Raw genomic sequence first — 18,320 nt, 5'->3', positions numbered from 1 at the left:
GCGACTGGAGACCAGGAATATCATATTGGGAACAAGTTTCTCTGCTCCGCCCTTATGTTAGTTGGTGAAAGAATGGGTGATGACAGATTGTCAGAAGAAAAGGAGAAAGAGAGGGAGCGGCTTCGAAAGCCCCCTTGGTGCTGAGATTCCAGTGAGAGACACCAACACGCCGCCGGGTGTCTTCTGGAACAGTTACGAAGTGGGTATGGGTTGTATCGTCTAAAGGCTTAGCCTCAACCTGAAAGCTGCAAGTCAGCAAGAAGCTGGGAGTAGTTTCACCTCCGGGGCTTGGGGTGTTCATAGTAGCATCATTTTATAAAAGTGGGAGAAAGAGGAGTACGTGGGGACAGAGAGGCTTGAGGACAGGTTCTGGGGCAACCGGCAACAGAATATACCCACAGTGTGTGAGGGAAGGAGGCACCAAGGAGAGGGCGCAGTCTCTGAGTCTTTCGACTTAGTCCCTCAGGGCCTCTCCTGGTTCAACGGTCTCCCTAACCTATAGCCACCCACAAGAAGCGCCCTTTCTGCCCGCACCTCCTTGCAAGACTGTCGCTCCACTGAGCACTGCGGAGAACTCCTCTAAACTCCGCCTCTCCTTGCAACCTCTGTTGGCCTAAACTGCCCGGCAACCGTTGACGTCACACACCGAGGCCCTCCCAGAATGGAAGAGATTTGACAACCCCGCCCATTACCCTGAAGTTACTCCGGCAGGTGTCACCTCTGAGCCAGGTGAGCTCTCCGGGAAAGGACCAGGGCGGGGAAGGTGGTAAAGTCAGTTTCTCGGTCGGCGCGCTTGCACTCCCTCTTCCGCTAGCTACGCTCGACCTCCATTTTCCCCCTCAGAAAGGCCAGGACTCCGAACTTCAGCTGCTAGTGTTTGGAGGGTGCTGTATCCCACTCTGGCTCATCCTCAGGGGCCGACGTAGGGGCGTGGGAGAGTGGAGGAGGCAACCGTAGGAAACAGACAACTTAAGGGAGGATATGGCCCACCTAGGACTGTGAAGCATTGAGGCTGCTGAAGGAGGGAGACAGCAGACTCCTGAAAAATTCACTGCAAAAGTTGGTGAGCCATTCGGTGCGCTGAAAACACGAGAAACCACAGTACAAAACACCAATTTTATTATAAATATCAAGAATCCAGAGTGTGCTTATGGGCCGGCATATGACTTTAGTCATATTGGAAAGTAGCTGATCTCCCCCTTTCTGTATATTCTAAAGTTCTCATTTCCAGGGTTCCACACCAAAATCCTGGCTCTAAACCCAGTTACACGAAGAAGTTCTAAACCCTGTTTTCTTCCAAGAAATCTGCATTATCAAGAGGAGTTTGGAGAGGGGGCAACACTCGTGGCGGAATTTCAGGCATCAGCTAGTGAGTTATGTTCTAGGATGTCGCTCCTCCTAGAAGCAGCTGCCTACCGTGCAGCTCTGGTAAGCCATTTGTTCCCAAACTCTCCACTAGAGACGGGAAAAGAAGGGAGGGAGACGGCATGTGCAGGTCTGAGAAGTCTTTCATTCTGGAGCTCCTGACCCGCCAGGAGCCTGCATCATGGTCCAGAAGCGCCCCCTCCTCTCCATGAGCTGCTGGTGGGTTCCTGCTTCACAGATGGAGCCTCCTTCCAGAAAGAGGATTTGGTCAGCCTGCTCCAATGAGCTGAGACAATGGGTGATGAGAAGCACAGACCGAGAGCACCGTTCAGGGCTTTTGTATAGGAGCTGATCCACCTGAGAAAAGACACAGACTCTGTCAAGAGCCCAGGGAGACAACTGTGTTTCCAGAGCCCGGAAAGCTTTCACCAGGGTCACTGCTACCTCTGCCAACAACCCCAAGGAGTCGCAGATTCTTGTTCCGAGTGCTTGTCTGTCCAGCCTTTGATTTGTTAAGGACTATTTACATGAGGTGGCAACAGTGGAATAAAAGTTAGGGCCCTAGGGTGAAACCCATAAGAAAAGATTGAAGGGTATCGAATAGTCTCTCCTTTCTACCTATAAACTGGGAATTTTATATTCTGTTTTGAAGAAATACAACTTAGTGGTAAAAAGCATGAACATTCAAGTCAGGCGGGCTTGACTTAGGGTCTATGCTCTGCTACTCAACAGCTCAGTGACATTGAGCAGGTGGTTCAGCCTCTCTTGGCCCCCTTTTTATCATCTGTAGGATGAGGATAACAATGCCCAGCTCACAGGCATTCACGATGAATAAATGAGTGAGATAATACACGGAGAGGGCCTAGTCGCATGTCTGGCACAGAGTAAAAGCTCAATAGATATTAATATTATTAGGATGGCCTTCTTATGTTTGGCTTCAGAGATTCGAAGTCTATAGATAGTGTCTTTGAATTGGTTCTAAGCATCTTGGGGAGCAGCTATTGGGAACTGAGAATAGCAAGGACTGGTTTGGATAATTATGTTAGTATAAATAACATGGGATGAGGGAAGGAAGGAAGAATGGAGGGGATATAGTCACTAACAAAATGTCCCTCTCACCCGTAACTGGCTGTCTGCATCAAGGGCACTGGTAGCGTCATCCAGGATGAGTACACGTGGTTTCCGGATCAATGCTCGAGCCAAGGCCACTGCCTGTCGCTGACCCCCTGATAGCCGGCTCCCAGCCTCTCCTACCTCTGCGGAGACAAGAGCCAAGGTGAGGGCTGGATAACCACATGTGCCTCCACATGCTTCCCTGTGTGTGCACGTGGGCGCACACTCACACATATACACACCAAGGACTGATGGATGCAGCTGGATAGGGAAGGTTCTGGAAAGGTGACAGAGTTCTGAGGATGTGAGCATGAAGAAGCCATAGGTACAAGACCCTACAACTTCAACCTGATGTCAGCGGGTTGGAAAGAACTACAGAATAAAGGTCTCGGTAAAGATGTCCGGGTGAGGATGTGAGCTGAAAGAGCACCTGTGTTATAGCCCTCAGGGAGTTCAGAGATGAAACTATGGGCTCCAGACACCATTGCGGCAGCTATGATTTCCTCCATAGTTGGCTTCTGGACCAGGCCATAGGCAATATTTTCTTGAAAACTCCTTCCAAATAGCTGCGGCTCTTGTCTCACTGCAGCCACCTAGGACAAAATATGATGAAGAGTCAGAGAACAAGGAGCACAGGAGTATGGTTATCTAGAGACTGATGACTCCAAATCTCTGCTGAAAGCATATCACAAAATTACACACTCTCTCTCCTGACTACACCCCATCTCCACCCAAGGTCTATCATTCCCTGGTCCTCCTTTCAGAGTGCTCGGTTAGAGTGTTCAGTGATGTCCCCTGCCCTCCCCCCTGCCCCCGCCCCCGCCATCTTCTTGCTCACCTGTGTGTGCAGGTAGCGGTGCTCGTATTGGGGAAGGGGCTTCCCATCCAGCAGCAGCCTTCCCCCCGTGGGCTGGTACAGATTCTGCAGCAAGGCGGCCACTGTGCTCTTCCCGGACCCATTGGGCCCCACCAGAGCCGTCACCTCACCGGGATGTAGGGTGAACGTCAGCCCCTGGAGGCCAGAGAATCAAAAAAAATAAGAGACGGGGCGCCTGGGTGGCTCAGTCGTTAAGCGTCTGCCTTCAGCTCCGGTCGTGATCCCAGGGTCCTGGGATCAAGCCCCGCATCGGGCTCCCTGCTCAGCGGGAAGCCTGCTTCTCCGTCTCCCACTCTCCCTGCTTGTGTGCCCCTCTCTCGCTGTGTCTCTCTGTGTCAAAATAAATAAATAAAATCTTTAAAAAAAAGAGAGAGAGAGACAGCCTAAGGCCTCTAACCTTGAGGCTGTCATTGTCTTATTACACAGTAGGATGTCTTACCCCAGGGAAGAAAGGGGGGGAAATGGGAAAATACAGCAACTCCTATCCTCCCACAGGCATAGATTTCTGTTCCTCAAGGATGATAGCTCCCCAAGGAGTAGAGATGGAAGACGAGGCAAAGATCAGAGCAAAGACCAAGCACCACTATGTCACACACTTGATATCAAATATCATGAGAAAACAGAAAAAAAAAAATCACATTCTAAATGACAAATGGAAAGAAAAGGAAAAGATAGTAGAGACAGATTTTGCTTCAGCAGTTCCTTAGGATGTGAGACCCTTCTCCCTGAGAGCCTCTTCTTCTCCCATTCTCCTTACAAATCCAAACAGGTTCTTGAGTTTGGGGCAGTTGTATGGAGTAGACGGTGCTCATCTTTGCCTTTGAGGGGTTAGGAAGGGTCTATCTGTACCTCGTGTACAGGCTGAAGGCAGGAAGAAAGTGTAGGATGGTAGAGGTGAGAGTCAGGCTGCTGAAAAACAAAGATCGGTAGGTTTACCTGCAGCACTGGGACATCTGGACGGTTTGGGTAGGCGAAGGAGACATCTTGAAACTGGACAAGGCCCTCCAAGTTTAAGGAAGTCAACACACCACTGGCAGGACAGCGAGGAATCCGGTCCAGGTATTCAAATATTTTCTCTGAGGAGCCCACAGCCTTCTGTACACTGGGGTAGGTGGAGAGCAGTACCTGGAGGGGAGGTACGAGTATTGAGAAGGGGGAGAACAAATCTGCTTGCCAGGGCGATGTGATATGAGAAGGGTAAAGAATGGAAGGAAGGTGACACAGACGGTGATGGGACCTAAGAAGGAAAAGCACTGGGGAGTGAAAATGGAAGGCTCTCACCTCAACAGCTGAGGTGAACTGGATCTGGTAGAGAATAAATGTGATAAGGTTCCCGCTGCTTACAGCCCCACTTGTCACCAGATGCCCACCGATGTATAAGATTCCCACCTTCAGCAGCATCCCTGAGATCTGTGGAAAGACCACGGAGAAAAGGGATTGTGGTTGAAAAATCTAGAGGGGGGTGCAAAGAACTAGACTCATTAGCATTACGGAGATATAAAGTCCCTTTCCGCCAGGTAACAGCAGGAGGCTCCACAGGGGGAAAGGGAGCATGCACCATGGGGGCTCCACGGAGTCTTGCTCAGCTATGCCATAGAAGTCATCACTGTCCTCCCCATCACCACTATCGCCTTGTGTGCAGAGCACTTGTTTGCAGAGCACTCTTCACAAAAGGCTTTAAATGAATATAATGTCATCTAATATTCATAGCAAGAACCCTATAAACAAGGTTATACCATCCCCACTTTTTTAAATGAGGAAACAGGGGCGCCTGGGTGGCTCAGTCAGTTGAGCATCCAACTCTTGGTTTCGGTGCAGGTCATGATCTCAGAGTCCTGAGATTGAGCCCCAAGTTGTTGGGCTCGCCGCTCAGCGGGGAGTCTGCTTCCCCTCTCTTTATCCCTCTGCCCCGCCCCCTGCTCATGCTCTCTCTCTCTCTCTCTCTCTCAAATAAATAAATCTTTTTAAAAAACTAGAAAATAAAAATAAAATGAGGAAACAGTCTCGAGAAAGTAAGTTATTAGCCCATGATCACAGAGCTAGTAAATGGCAGCATTGAGCCGGGAATTCCTGAATGCTGCTCTGGTTCTCTTTCAGTGACGGAACAGATGCCCCTCATCCTTGGCTTCTGCTGTTCCCATGGCTCTCACTAGCACAGCCACATAGTCCCACATGACGCAGGCCGGGTGCAGGACTTTATGCCTCAGGGCTGCCTGAGAGGCAAAGGAAGGGCCTGGGACTGAAAGACATGGCACCTCCCTAAAAGGGGGGCTGGATGGATTCTGTGTACCATGGTGACAGGAAGCCATCCGGCAGGTCTAAAAAGAGGGAGGCAGTTAGGAACGCTGAGCGCCAGGTTGCTGGGATGAGAACACGGAACCAACCATTGCTCGGTGGAGGGGGCATGTGGAGCAGGGTCATGGAAAAGGGAATGGAGTCGAGGTATCTCGGGGACAAGGGACTAGGCATTCATGTCCAGGTTGCTCACACTGATGGTCCAGAGGTTGACTGCATAGGCCAGAGCCTCCTTCTGATGGAGGGTATTCATATCCTGCAGCTTTTGGCTAAACTTCTGGGCTTCAGCCTCCTCGTTGGCAAAGCTCCGGACTGTGGGCATAGCTGACAGCACCTCAATGGCCACCTGGCTGGACTCTGCCAGAGCCGTCTGCACCCGGGCTGCCAGCACCTTTGGAGACATGGACAAGGGACGTCACACGGGCTTGGCAAACCACCAGGGGCACTAGTACCTGAGTTACCTAGTTGGAGGTTAAAGGTGAGAGGAGGCAGATGCACGAAGGAAAGAGAAAGGGGCACAGTTGTTCTTTCTGGATACTAAAGGGGTACAGAGCAGAGGAAATTATTCAGAAGGGCCATAGGGGATCATAATCTTGAGACTGGTGATCATGTTCATAGAGACAGATTGTGGGCGGAAGGTGGAAGAGAAGACACAGAGAGTATGGAGCTCAACACTGAACAATCTGGGAACATGGGCTACAGGGACAGGGAGTGCTGTGAAGGTGGGGTATCAGTGAGGGTGCCAGGAAAGAAACCTGAGAGGAATCAATTCCACCCAGTCTGGGACATGAAGGTCTGTGTAGGGTGAGACAACTCCCTGGACATACCTGGTACCATTTTCCCAGCTTCTTAGGCAGAAGGAAAAGCAGAGGCAGGGTGACCAGGGTGACCATGGTGAGTGGCAGTGACCCCCAGAGCATGAGCCCCAAGAGACACAGCCCCCGCACCAGGTACCACAACAGTAGGCTCAGCTTCTCACTCAGAGACTCACTCAGGGTGGATGTGTCCTCTGTCACCCGAGAAGTGATGGCTCCTGCCAGGGTTTGGGGAGAAGAGAGTGGATGAATGAGAGGCTCAGAGTGGCGGGAGGGACTAGCAATGAGCCAGGGGGAGGAGCCAGGGGCAGGGGGCGGCAACATGGTGTTCGGAGGAGGCTGAGGAAAACAAGGTAAGGGGGATAGGGGAGTTTAGGGATCTCGGTGCAGGCAGCATGAGAGTTAGAGAGTAAAAACCTGGCGAAAGACTTTCATTTCAACTATAAAGAAATTGATGCCCATGTGAATTTCCATTTCTCTGACACATTTCTGTCCCGTAAAGAGCATGTATACCCCGTGCTGCACAACAGAGGCAAGAAGAGCTTAAGTTGGTCCTATAACAGAGCTGGAGAAAAACAGAGAGTGCTGCTAGAAAGCAGTCCAGAAAACTCTACTGAGTACTGGGCTGGGAATCAACCCCAAGCTCATCCCTATCCATATGGGACCATGTCAGTTTCATCATTTAGGGTCTGGGCCTCAGCTTCCTTCTCTGCAAACTAGGCAGTTGGACTCTGTGATCTCAAAATTTCCAGGTTTGAAATTCTATAGTTTCTATCTAAATATACACATAGGGATAAATTTATGGAAATTTAGATGGAAAAACTAGGTTTTTCTGAAGGTAACGGCTATAATACTCGAGGTATATCAAGAATAAGAAATGACAATGTCTATGTGAGAAAGAGAGAAAGATCAAGGTTATAAGTAAAAGAGGATATATGGGGAAAATAAAGAGTATACAGATGTGTAATGAAAGAGTTTCACGACACACCCGTTTGGTTCTGTTGGAAAAACTCTGTTTCCTGGCGCAGGACAGCCCGAAATACCTCTCCCTGCAAGTGGCTGTGCACACGGCCCATGGTGCTGTTATAGATCCCATCAGCCACAAACTCCAGCACGGCACTAGAGAGAGATGGGGAGAAGAAGGATCAGGGTGTGTTCAGGGGACAGAGAGAAGGTCCCAAAGAAGTGCACTTTGGACAGCAGCCCCAACTTCCAGATCCCTCTTTTTCAGGGTCCCCCATTCTCAGCCTTCCATCTTCAGCCCCCAGACCTGGCTGTGGTGAGAATGGACATGAGCGTTATGTTCCGTGTGAAGGCAGAGGCTGTCCCGTCTTGTAGAATCCAGTCAGTGAGGTGACCGGTGAAGAATGGAATGGCCATTTCCCCTGGAAAGGAAGAGGAGGGAGGGGCCAGTCACAAATATCAAGTCTAAGCAGATCAGTTCCAAGCAGACTGCCCCCCCTCCCCCATCCCACTCTTTTCTCGAACCCGTCACGGGTATCCTGGAGGGCCCTGGCAGAAAGAGGACACTGAGGACCCAGCCCTGCACCTGAACCCTGGAACTCACAACCCTGAGCCCCACCAGACCTTCAGAGGTTTACACAGGAAGACCAGAGGTCATAGGGTGTGCTGCCCAGAAGAAAGGACTTGCCCAAGGTGGCTAGCGAAGCAACGCCTGAAGCAGCATTGGAGTCCAGGACTCCTGACTCCCACCCAGTCCAGGGCTCTTTCCTTGACACCGGAGTAAGTTTTCTCACGACCAGAGCTCGGTCGCCTTCCCCTGGTCCACATTTCCCAGACCCCACACTAACCGATCTCACTGACCATTATTACTATGATCCCTGCCCGGCCCCTAGTGTCCGTCCCTCTGCCCCTGCGTCCCTCTTACCAAGACTGGAGAGAACCAACAGGACCAGCAGGAGCCGGAGGCGTCGTATCTCTGAACCCAGACAGCCTAGAAGCCGGCGCACCACGTCTCCTGAACCCCCGTGACTTTCCGGCCCCCAAAGTCCGCTGAGCTTATGCCACATGGCGGCTGCGGGCACTGCTGCCAAGTAACTGAGGGCGAAAGCATCCAGGCGACTTCCCCAGTGCAGGAGCCTGGAGCTGTCAGAATCCCTGGGAACTCTCCACGGGCGCAGCTCTCGGAACAAGGCCAGTCCCGGCAGGGCCAAGCCCAGCGCCGCCGCCAATGGCTGCAGAGCGGCCAGCCATCCCCGGACTCCTGCGCTTTCCCTCCCGGAGCCCACCGTTATCCGGAGAACACCACGGGCCCCCAGCCACAGCACAGCCCAGCGGCTCAGGCCCACCACCCAGACCCGGAGCAGGGGCAGCGCGGTGGGGACCAGCACGGAGCATATTCTGGGGAGCGCCTCCCGGAGCAGCACCCAGTCGGCGAGAAGCAGCAGCAGTACCCCCAGCCACGCCAGGGAAGCTCGAGACGAGCAGAGGCAGCCGCAGGGGCTGGGGGACCCTGAGCTGGCCATGGGCGCGTGGGTGCTGCCGGAGGTCGCGCCCCGGCCTGGGACTCCACGCTGTCGGCGCCGGGCCGCAGGCTCCGGGTGCTGTCCGAGACTGTGCCCGAGAGGGCGCTGAGACCCGCGGCCGGGAGACGGGGGCAGGGCGGGCGGAGGCGGGGATCCCGGAAAGTCCCAGGGCCGGCTGGTACTGGCCGCGCTACTAGAAGCGGGCGGTTTCGCGGAAAGAGAAAACGAAAGCGGCAGCCGGCTCAGTAGATCCGCCCCGCTGCAGAATGTTGCCCGCCCAGGCTATTTTGGGAGAAGGCGCGGAAATCAGAGGTGAGGTTCTGGGGAGCAGCCTTGCGGCTCCACCTTCTCCGTCACGCACACTCGTCGTCCTTCCTTTCTTTGCTTCGTCTCGCGAATTCCACTTGTCGGGACGTTTTGACCCCAGCCTCCGGACTGTCTTACCCCAGCCTCTTTCGTCACCTGTCTCCCGGCAGATCTGTGCCAATTAGGTTAGCGCCGGGTGCGAAGCCTCCCAGAGAGGACCCAGGCGCCCCCTAGCGGGCGCGGTGAAGGCGCAGGGCGGGAGGCACGCGCGGCCCGCGGTCTCAGGTCGGAAACCAGTGCCCCAGGCGGCAAGCGGCGCGGCGCCGAGATGCTGCGGGTCGGAGAAGTCCACACGGGGGTAAGGAGTGCGGGCTAGAGGTTTAGCAGAGAGCTGGAGGGGGTGGAGCGGCAGGGGGACGCGGCAACTCCGAGGAGTGAATATGGGGACTGAAAGAGTGAGGAGGCAGCTTGTAGCGGCCAGTGCTTGTAGAGATTCCCTGCGATGAAGACGGGGCATCTCTATTCTGAAGGGGGTCACGTGGGAGTCCACCAAGGGACTGGGCCTGCGAGGCGGGTGGAGAAGGGGGTGCTGTGGCTCTTAGCTGGAAGCGTCAAGGGGAAGCGGCTCTAAAGCGCTTTCGCTTTCAACTCTGGACTGGAGAGAGGGGCTGGTTAAATCAAGGGAGGGGGTCGGAGAAGGTGCAGATTGATGAAGAAATGGTGCCCTGGGTGAAGCAGGACAGCACTCGGGCGAGGACAATATGGGCACTGATTGAGAAGGGACAGCTCATCACACAGACTGCTGGGTAACTCATAGCCCCAGCCCTGATAACGGGGATTCCTTGTGAGACGGTTGCGTCCTTCCCCAGCCTGACCCAAGAAGGCTCCCACCTGGCCCAGGGGCTGCCACGTTCCCTTCCCTGTGTCCTTCCCGCCCACTCCCACCCGCTTGCCCAGCTGGGCAACTGAGGCTATCCGCAGGCCAAGGCTGGCTGGCTTCTGCTCCCAAGCTACTGCCACCACTCTTGGCTTGGGGGCAGCTTTGTTTTAGAGGAATAACCTCTAGAATGGGGCTGCCCTTTCTCAATGGCCCTCAATTCATGGTAGATCAGTATGTCAGAAAGCACACTCAGGGCAATGGCCCTGGGGTCCGGACTTACCTATGGAGTGATGAGAATGCACTAAAACCATTTGTAAGGTAGAACATCTCCCCTCACTGCCAGATGAGCAGTGGGAAATAGGAAGCAGAAGTCACAAGAGACGGGAGTTAGGCCTGGGTTTTAGTCCCAGTCTGCTATTAATTCTGGGTGACCTTCACAAGTCAATCACCTCCTCCATGATTCAGTTTTCCTCATTTGAACCAAGGATCTTTAAGGCTCTTGCCAACTCAACAGTAGTAGAAAACATGTAGCTTTATCCGTTTCACCTTCTTTAATTCTTTTCCTTGATTTCTTTTCTTGACCTGAAAAAGTGAACTCAAACTTCCCAGGCAAATCCTCTCTTGGTACAGATCTCTTCCCCCTGGCTACTGAGATACCTATTGACCTCTTGATCAGAATTCCTTAAGTGAGGGGCTCCTGGGTGGCTCAGTCGGTTAAGCGACCGACTCTTGATCTCAGCTCAGGTCTTGATCTCAGGGTCCTGTGTTCAGGTCCCGCACTGAGCTCCACGCTGGCCGTGGAGCCTACTTTTAAAAAAGAAAAAAAAAAAAGAAATCCTTAAATGAAACCTTTATTTTAAACCATCTCGTGTGTTCCTGGCTGCTTCCCTCCTTACTTAATGCATGACCTGCTAACCACCACGCCCCTTGATGTTTCTGCTATTTAATCAACTGTGTGGGGTGGAGAATTAGGGGCCAAAAAAAGACTTGAGCTTGTTTCCCAAGGTCACAGTAGCCTGCTTTGTGTTGGGTCTGTAGCACATCCACATGCACCACGAGCACAGGTGGTGAGGTCGTTCACTTGTGGGGCTGCCTCGCCCGCCAGTGCTTGGAAACACCCCCCTGAGCCACATGTCTGCCTCTCTCTCTTTATAGTGGGAAGAATTCGACTTAGGAAGCTTGGGGCCCAGGGATAGGATTATTTCCGTGTTGTGCCAGGACCAGGCTGTGACATTCCCCTGCAGCTGGGAGAGGAGATGGAGAAAGTGGAGGGATGGAGGGGATATCCTGTCCTGGGAGTCTGCTCTGGCCTAAATTGCTGTATGATCTTGAGCCGGTCACCTCCCCTCTCTGGGAATGTTTCCTCATCTGTAACATGAGGGAATCAAAGTTCATCCTGCTCTGACATTCCATCCTCTGTGTCTCTGTAGACAACCATCATGGCAGTGGAGTTTGACGGAGGTGTTGTGGTGGGTTCTGATTCCCGGGTGTCTGCAGGGTAAGTACCAGTCAAGGTGAATGCTTCTGGAAGGAAGCCAATGGCTCCAAATACAGATTTTTCTTACCCATTCATGAAGATACTGGTAAAGTGGAGTTTTGCAGAAATTGAGTTAGCCTTCCAGAAAGGCCCCTCTAATGAGATACTGGGCAAGTGCCTGAATTAGTGGAGGAGAATCTGGGGCCTGGATGCTTATGTGGCCTGTCCCTGCAGGGATGGGTATAAAAGAATAGGGTACGAGGAGGTAGGACACAAAGGTTTCAGGGGCCCTCCTTCCATCTATATTTAGAGATAGAAAAGATGGTTCAGGGGTGCCTGGGTGGCTCAGTGGGTTAAGCGTCTGCCTTCGGCTCAGGTCATGATCCCAGGGTCCTGGAATCGAGCCCCACGTTGGGCTCCCTGTTCAGCGGGGAGCCTGCTCCTCTCTCTGCCTGCCGCTCCCCCTGCTTGTGCTCTCTCTCTTTAATAAATAAATAAAATCTTAAAAAGAAAAGAAAAGAACAAAAAGATGGTCCTGCCAAGCAAATATTCTGGTTTCTCAACCAACACACGTTGAACTAATTTTGTCTCCTCCATCCTGGCCAGTTTCCCCATATGCAAAATGAGTATATGGGATTAGGTCAATATTACTTACTTTATGTCCCATAGAACACATAACTTCCTCAAGATGGGTGTAGCAAAGGGGGCGCCTGGGTGGCTCAGTCGGTTAAGCGGCTGCCTTCGGCTCAGGTCATGATCCCAGGGTCCTGGGATTGAGCCCCGCATCGGGCTCCATGCTCGGCAGGAAGCCTGCTTCTCCCTCTCCCACTCCCCCTACTCTCTCTCTCGCTGTCTCTCTCTCTGTCAAATAAATAAATAAAATCTTTAAAAAAAAAAAAAAAAGGGGTGTAGCAAAGAAAAATTGCTTAAGAACATGATTCTTCATTTACTATTTTTTGTCTTATTATAAAGTCTAAGCCTGAAAATAAGTCTAATTTTGATAATTACTTGCAGTGTTTCATTTATTTGAGATGATTTTTTTTTCTTCCTGTTTTAATCCAAGTATTAAATCTCATGGGCTCCGGGGCTATTCTCTTGTCAAATAAATTTGTGAAACACTGGATGATTAACCTCAAAAATTCTGGCATTGCTAATGTTGATGACCGCTGACTCCTTCCCGGCAGAGAGGCGGTGGTAAACCGGGTGTTTGACAAGCTGTCCCCACTACACCAGCACATCTACTGTGCTCTCTCTGGTTCAGCTGCTGATGCCCAAGCCATGGCTGACATGGCCGCCTACCAGCTGGAGCTCCACGGGTATGAAGCTTTGGGGTCCTCAAGTCCACATTCGCCAGAGTTCTCCCCACCAGCCAACCCCAAGACAGTGTCCCGTTCCAGGAACGCTGCAGTGAAAAATGAAAAATTCTTGTTTGCGCTCCTGTTTTTATTAGTGTTGAACTGGCTCTTGAATCTCCAACATGGCTTCCGCCTCTGTAAAGTGGAGATAATTAATAGTACCTACCCTATCTCACCCGACGGTTATTTTGAGAATCAAATGATATATGTGAAAATGGCCTGAACATTGTAAATCATGGTCCCACTCTAAATAACAAGAAAGAAGATGATGATGTGGCCCACCATATATCAGGAAGTTACTGGGTGAGAGACCAAGGTCACTGGTGCAGGAGTAAAGCTTATCTGCTTTTACCCACATGGGCACGGCCCTTGCAGCTAAGCGTTGTATAATTGGGGGATGGGTGGGTGGGACAGAGTAAGGGAGGGGAACGTTGAATCTTCTTACTGGTGGGTGGTGTGAGACTAGTCGCCCTGTCCATGTGGGAGAGGAGCTGGAGTTTGAACTATTGCAACCGCAGGTTTCAGGTTTCACGTGTCACTTGGCAGGGATGATGGTAACGGCACAGGTGGGTGGAACTTCAGGAAATTATATTGACCCCTATTACTAACACTTCCTTTAGGTTGGAACTGGAAGAACCTCCACTTGTTCTGGCTGCTGCCAACGTGGTGAGGAATATCAGTTATAAGTATCGGGAGGACCTGTCCGCGCATCTCATAGTAGCCGGCTGGGACCGACGTGCCGGGGGCCAGGTGCATGTCTTCCTACGTACCCCCTCCCTTGGTGTTCCCCACCACCCGATAGGGGGAGATAGAGGTTATATCCTTCTAGCAATGGGTTCCCAGGACACCACCTCTGAAAGCAGAGTATAATCTCAACCGATGGGAGTAGGAGATAGGGGGGCTTCACTGCAGAACACGGAGACACCCTGCCTGTCTCAGTGGCAAGGAGAGGACTGATGCTTCCATAGTCTGACCTGAGGAGCCCCCCTAGGTGTATGGAACCCTGGGAGGAATGCTGACTCGGCAGCCCTTCGCCATCGGTGGCTCTGGCAGCGCCTATATCTACGGCTATGTGGATGCAGCATATAAGCCGGGCATGTCCCCTGAGGAGTGCAGGAGCTTCACCACAGATGGTAACTAACCAAGTGGGAGGGTACCCGGGGAGGGTTTTTAAACCTGGGAAGGAAGGAGAGTATGAGGAACACGGTGAGGAGTACATGGGTGACCATTTAATTTAATGTCCAAACTGGAACACTTTTGAGAGGGAAAGGGAGCAGGACAATGTTAAACTAGGTGGGATTCCAGGACCCAGGGCAGAAACCAGGACTGTTTTGAATACCCCAAATCAAAATATACAGTTACTATAAGAATCAGGGGTGTGCTGGAGCTGGCTTGGGCGAGCTCATGAGAGCCAACTGTTAAATATCCAAGAACTCATGAGCTGCTTATCTAGCTATTTGCAACTTGAAATCAATCCTGGTGGGAGTTTTGAGACCATGGGTACCAGGAGATGTTACATATAAAGGCTTTTTTTTTTTTCAAGTTGATTTGCCTGCACACCCCTTGATATGTGTCCCTAGGAGACAGGTTTTGAGGTCTGAGAGTGGTATAAGCATATGAACAGGAGAGGAATGTAAAGATTCCTGAAGCTAAGTCATTCTCTCTCCCCCTCTCCACCCTGAAACTCTCTGCAGCTATCACTCTGGCCATGAACCGGGATGGCTCTAGCGGGGGCGTCATCTACCTGGTCACTATTACAGCTGCTGGTGTGGACCATCAAGTGATCTTGGGTAATGAGCTGCCGAAGTTCTATGACGAGTGAATCTTCCTCAGACCTCCCTTCGTCATTTTGTAATAAACTCTCTCAGACCAGAACCTGGAATGGTCAATGGAAAATGGGAGCTCAGGGATATGAAGCTTAGGTGAGGGGGCCTCTTCCCTCCCAGATGTTAGATACCCTTTCCATAAGGTGTTCATTCACATTGGAGATCAATACATGATAAGTGTATAAAATTTGGGCATTTGTGAGTTTCAGAGAATAATAACAACAACCAAAACATTGAGCAAGGCATTAGCTAAATGCTTATAAGCTTTATCTCTTATAACCTAAACAAAAAACCTTTATAGATTAGACTACTAGGTCTATTTACGGACAGATGAAGGCTTAGAAAAAGTAAGTCCCTTAACCAAAGTCATAGTGAATTCAAAAGCTGAAAACTGGGATTTGCTGTTTGTTTGTTTGTTTGTTTTACTATATGCTATTCTCCTGCATAAAACATAAAACTTCCCATTCCCTCAAGCTTCATATATCATGTCCCCCTTGAAATCTGAGATAATTAGCCCAGCATAGCAGTTGACACTTAGGAAGTTATTAGCAGATGCCTGAGTAACTGTTGTTAAACAGGCTAAGTTCTGGCCCAGTTTTTGCCATGCATTTCCAGCGTGACAGAACAAATTATTCCCCTTCTGTGAGCCCTTATTTCCTCTTCTGTCAAATGAAGGCATTGACTTCTAAGGTGGTTTACAGTTTGAACAGTCAATGCCATTTTGCTCGTAAGTAAGCAGTTAAGAGGTATATTTAACAGAAATCATAATGAGCTCCCCAGGAAGCTTTTGTCTGCTTTTCTTTCTGGATCTCAGGCTTAACATAAAAATTCAAAGTACCCTAAAACAATGCTACGCCCTTGGAAGCATGTGTATTTTTTGTGGGGGGTGGAGGAGCAGAGTCTAAAATCATAGAGACTTGAGTTTTTTCTAGCCATGATATTTAATTTATTTTGAAGTTTAAAATAATAGTTTAAGGGGGCTTCTGGGTGGCTCAGTCTGTTAAGCGCCTACCTTCGGCTCAGGTCATGATCTTGGGGTCCTGGGATCGAGTTCCACGTTGGGCTCTCTGCCCAGCAGGGAGCCCGCTTCTCCCTCTCCCTCTGTCTACCGCTCTGCCTACTTGTGCTCTCTCTCTCTGTCAAATAAATAAATAAAATCTTTTTTAAAAAATAAAATAATAGTTTAAGAGCCAATCTCTCCCACTGATCACAACTAGAAAAGCTCTGGAAAGCACACAAAAAGCAAGTGCTGAAGGACTCTGGAAAATAGACAAAAGCATGTGGGTCATGAGAAGAGCCAGAGCTTGGAGAGGCAATGCTCCCTCTGGGTGATTTTCTTTTTTTTTTAAAGATTTTTTATTTATTTATTTGAGAGAGAGAGAATGAGAGAGAGCAAGCACATGAGAGGGGGGAGGGTCAGAGGGAGAAGCAGACTCCCTGCCGAGCAGGGAGCCCGATGCGGGACTCGATCCAGGGACTCCAGGATCATGACCTGAGCCGAAGGCAGTCGCTTAACCAACTGAGCCACCCAGGCGCCCCTCCCTCTGGGTGATTTTCAATTTTTTCTCTCTTTCATCTCCCAGCTTTGCCCTGAGAAGTCAGGCTTAAGGTGCAAAGCTGTAGTGCCCTAAATTGCCAAGAGAAACACCATAGTCGGTTCTGACCAAAGGAATGGAGGAAACAGAGAAAAGGGGCCCCTGAGGGCAGGAAAGTGGAGGGGGTTTCCCACATGAGGGAACTGGAGAAGGGGATTCCTTAATTCTAGGTTGGAACTCTCACAAGTACCCAGTGACCCCTGAGCTACACACACGTGAGGAACACCCAAAACAGCCCAGCACAGACTTTGAGAGCCGAACTAAGATCTACGCCTTTATAATTAGAAAGCTGTCTTTTTCTTTATTGACCAAAGAATCGTGTCCTTGTGTCCCTCATTCCAAAAAGCGCTAATAGCAGCTCACGATTTAACAAAAAGGAGAAGAAGAAACTGGGACAAAGAGAAAACAAAGCTAAGAAATAAGTAAAGCCCAGGGGTCAAACTAAAATACAAAATGAATATCTTAAAAAAAAAAAAAATGGATTACGGGAGCTGTCTTATACTGGCCAAAAGGAGCAAATTGTAAAATATTCAGGAATTTTGAAAGACAGTTGTTGACCATGGGTAGCTTCACATTGGCCTTGATGGAAGTATTTATTCTACAGAAACCAGGAATGTTACATGTCAGAATTTTTGGGGGTTTTTTTTGTCCCCCAGAGAGCCAGTTTAACAGGACATATTTTTATCACCCAGCTACAGATGGGTAAAAAACAGCTGGCTCTGAGCTACAAAAGCGAAGCCAAGAAGGAAAGGAAATTAGGTATGAGGTTCAAAAGATTCATTTAGGGGCGCCTGGGTGGCTCAGTCGTTAAGCGTCTGCCTTCGGCTCAGGTCATGATCCCAGGATCCTGGGATCGAGCCCCACGTTGGGCTCTCTGCTCGGCGGGGAGCCTGCTTCTCCCTCTGCCTGCTTTGTGTGCTCTCTCTCTCTCTCTCTCTGGCAAATAAATAAATAAAATCTTAAAAAAATAAATAAAAAGATTCATTTAAAAAGGTACAGCATAGGGAATATAGTCAATGGCATTGTAATAGTGTTGTGCAGTGACAGATGGGAGCTACACTTGTAGTGAGCATAGCATAACATATAAACTTGAGGATGCACTATGTTGTACACCTGCAACTAATGTAACATTGTATGTCCACTATAGTTCAATTAAAAAAAAAAAAAGATTCATTGAAAAGAAAAGCCAGGGGCTGCTGAGTGGCTCAGTCAGTTAAGCATCCAACTCTTGATTTCGGCTCAGATCAGGATCTCAGGATTGTTAGACTGAGCCCCGCATGGGACTCCTACTCAGCAGGGAGTCTGCTGAGGATTCTCTCTCTACCTCTGCTTCGGCCTCTCCTCACCAAGTAAATAAATAAAGAAGACGTGGTCCATATATACAATGGAATGTTACTCAGCCATCAGAAAAGATGAATACCCAACTTTTACATCAACATGGATGGGACTGGAGGAGATTATGCTAAGTGAAATAAGTCAAGCAGAGAAAGTCAATTATCATGTGGTTTCACTTATTTGTGGAACATAAGGAATAGCATGGAGGACATTAGGAGAAGGAAGGGAAAAATGGCAGGGGGGGGAATTGCAGGGAGAGATGAACCATGAGAGACTATGGACTCTGAGAAACAAACAGGGTTTTAGAGGGGAGGGGGGAGGGAAGATTGGTTAGCCCGGTGATGGGTATTAAGGAGGGCACGTACTGCATGGAGCACTGGGTGTTATACGAAAACAATGGATCGTGGATCACCACATCAAAAACCAATGATGTAGGGGCACCTGGGTGGCTCAGTCGTTGGGCATCTGCCTTCGGGTCAGGTCATGATCCCAGGGTCCTGGGATCGAGCCCCACATCAGACTCCCTGCTCAGTGGGGAGCCTGCTTCTTCCTCTCCCTCTGCCTGCTGCTCTGCCTACTTGTGCTCTCTCTCTCT

The 18,320-nt window shown here is 50.3% G+C and overlaps 2 protein-coding genes across 2 annotated transcripts; one reads left to right on the top strand and one right to left on the bottom strand.

Annotated features, from left to right (window-relative positions):
- Window positions 1–1,103: 1,103 nt before the first annotated feature.
- On the bottom strand, window positions 1,104–9,165 carry TAP1 (transporter 1, ATP binding cassette subfamily B member). The gene is made up of 11 exons (XM_032410068.1): window positions 8,354–9,165; window positions 7,736–7,850; window positions 7,454–7,584; window positions 6,478–6,683; window positions 5,844–6,041; window positions 4,637–4,765; window positions 4,292–4,480; window positions 3,317–3,490; window positions 2,909–3,071; window positions 2,485–2,621; window positions 1,104–1,722 (listed from the first exon to the last, which is right to left on the bottom strand). Exons 1-11 carry the CDS (start codon window positions 8,949–8,951, stop codon window positions 1,510–1,512), a joined length of 2,253 nt encoding a protein of 750 aa, XP_032265959.1. The 5' UTR covers window positions 8,952–9,165; the 3' UTR covers window positions 1,104–1,509.
- A 287-nt stretch (window positions 9,166–9,452) lies between these two features.
- Window positions 9,453–14,844, top strand: PSMB9 (proteasome 20S subunit beta 9). Its single transcript, XM_032410073.1, has 6 exons — window positions 9,453–9,615; window positions 11,568–11,635; window positions 12,799–12,930; window positions 13,590–13,719; window positions 13,961–14,102; window positions 14,664–14,844. The coding sequence occupies exons 1-6, from the start codon at window positions 9,586–9,588 to the stop codon at window positions 14,789–14,791; spliced, it is 630 nt and encodes a 209-aa protein (XP_032265964.1). The 5' UTR covers window positions 9,453–9,585; the 3' UTR covers window positions 14,792–14,844.
- Window positions 14,845–18,320: the final 3,476 nt, after the last annotated feature.

This window comes from Phoca vitulina, unplaced genomic scaffold (assembly GCF_004348235.1).
Source record: "Phoca vitulina isolate PV1807 unplaced genomic scaffold, GSC_HSeal_1.0 scaffold11, whole genome shotgun sequence".
Lineage (NCBI taxonomy): Eukaryota > Metazoa > Chordata > Mammalia > Carnivora > Phocidae > Phoca > Phoca vitulina.
This window is presented reverse-complemented; position numbering and strand designations above follow the sequence as displayed.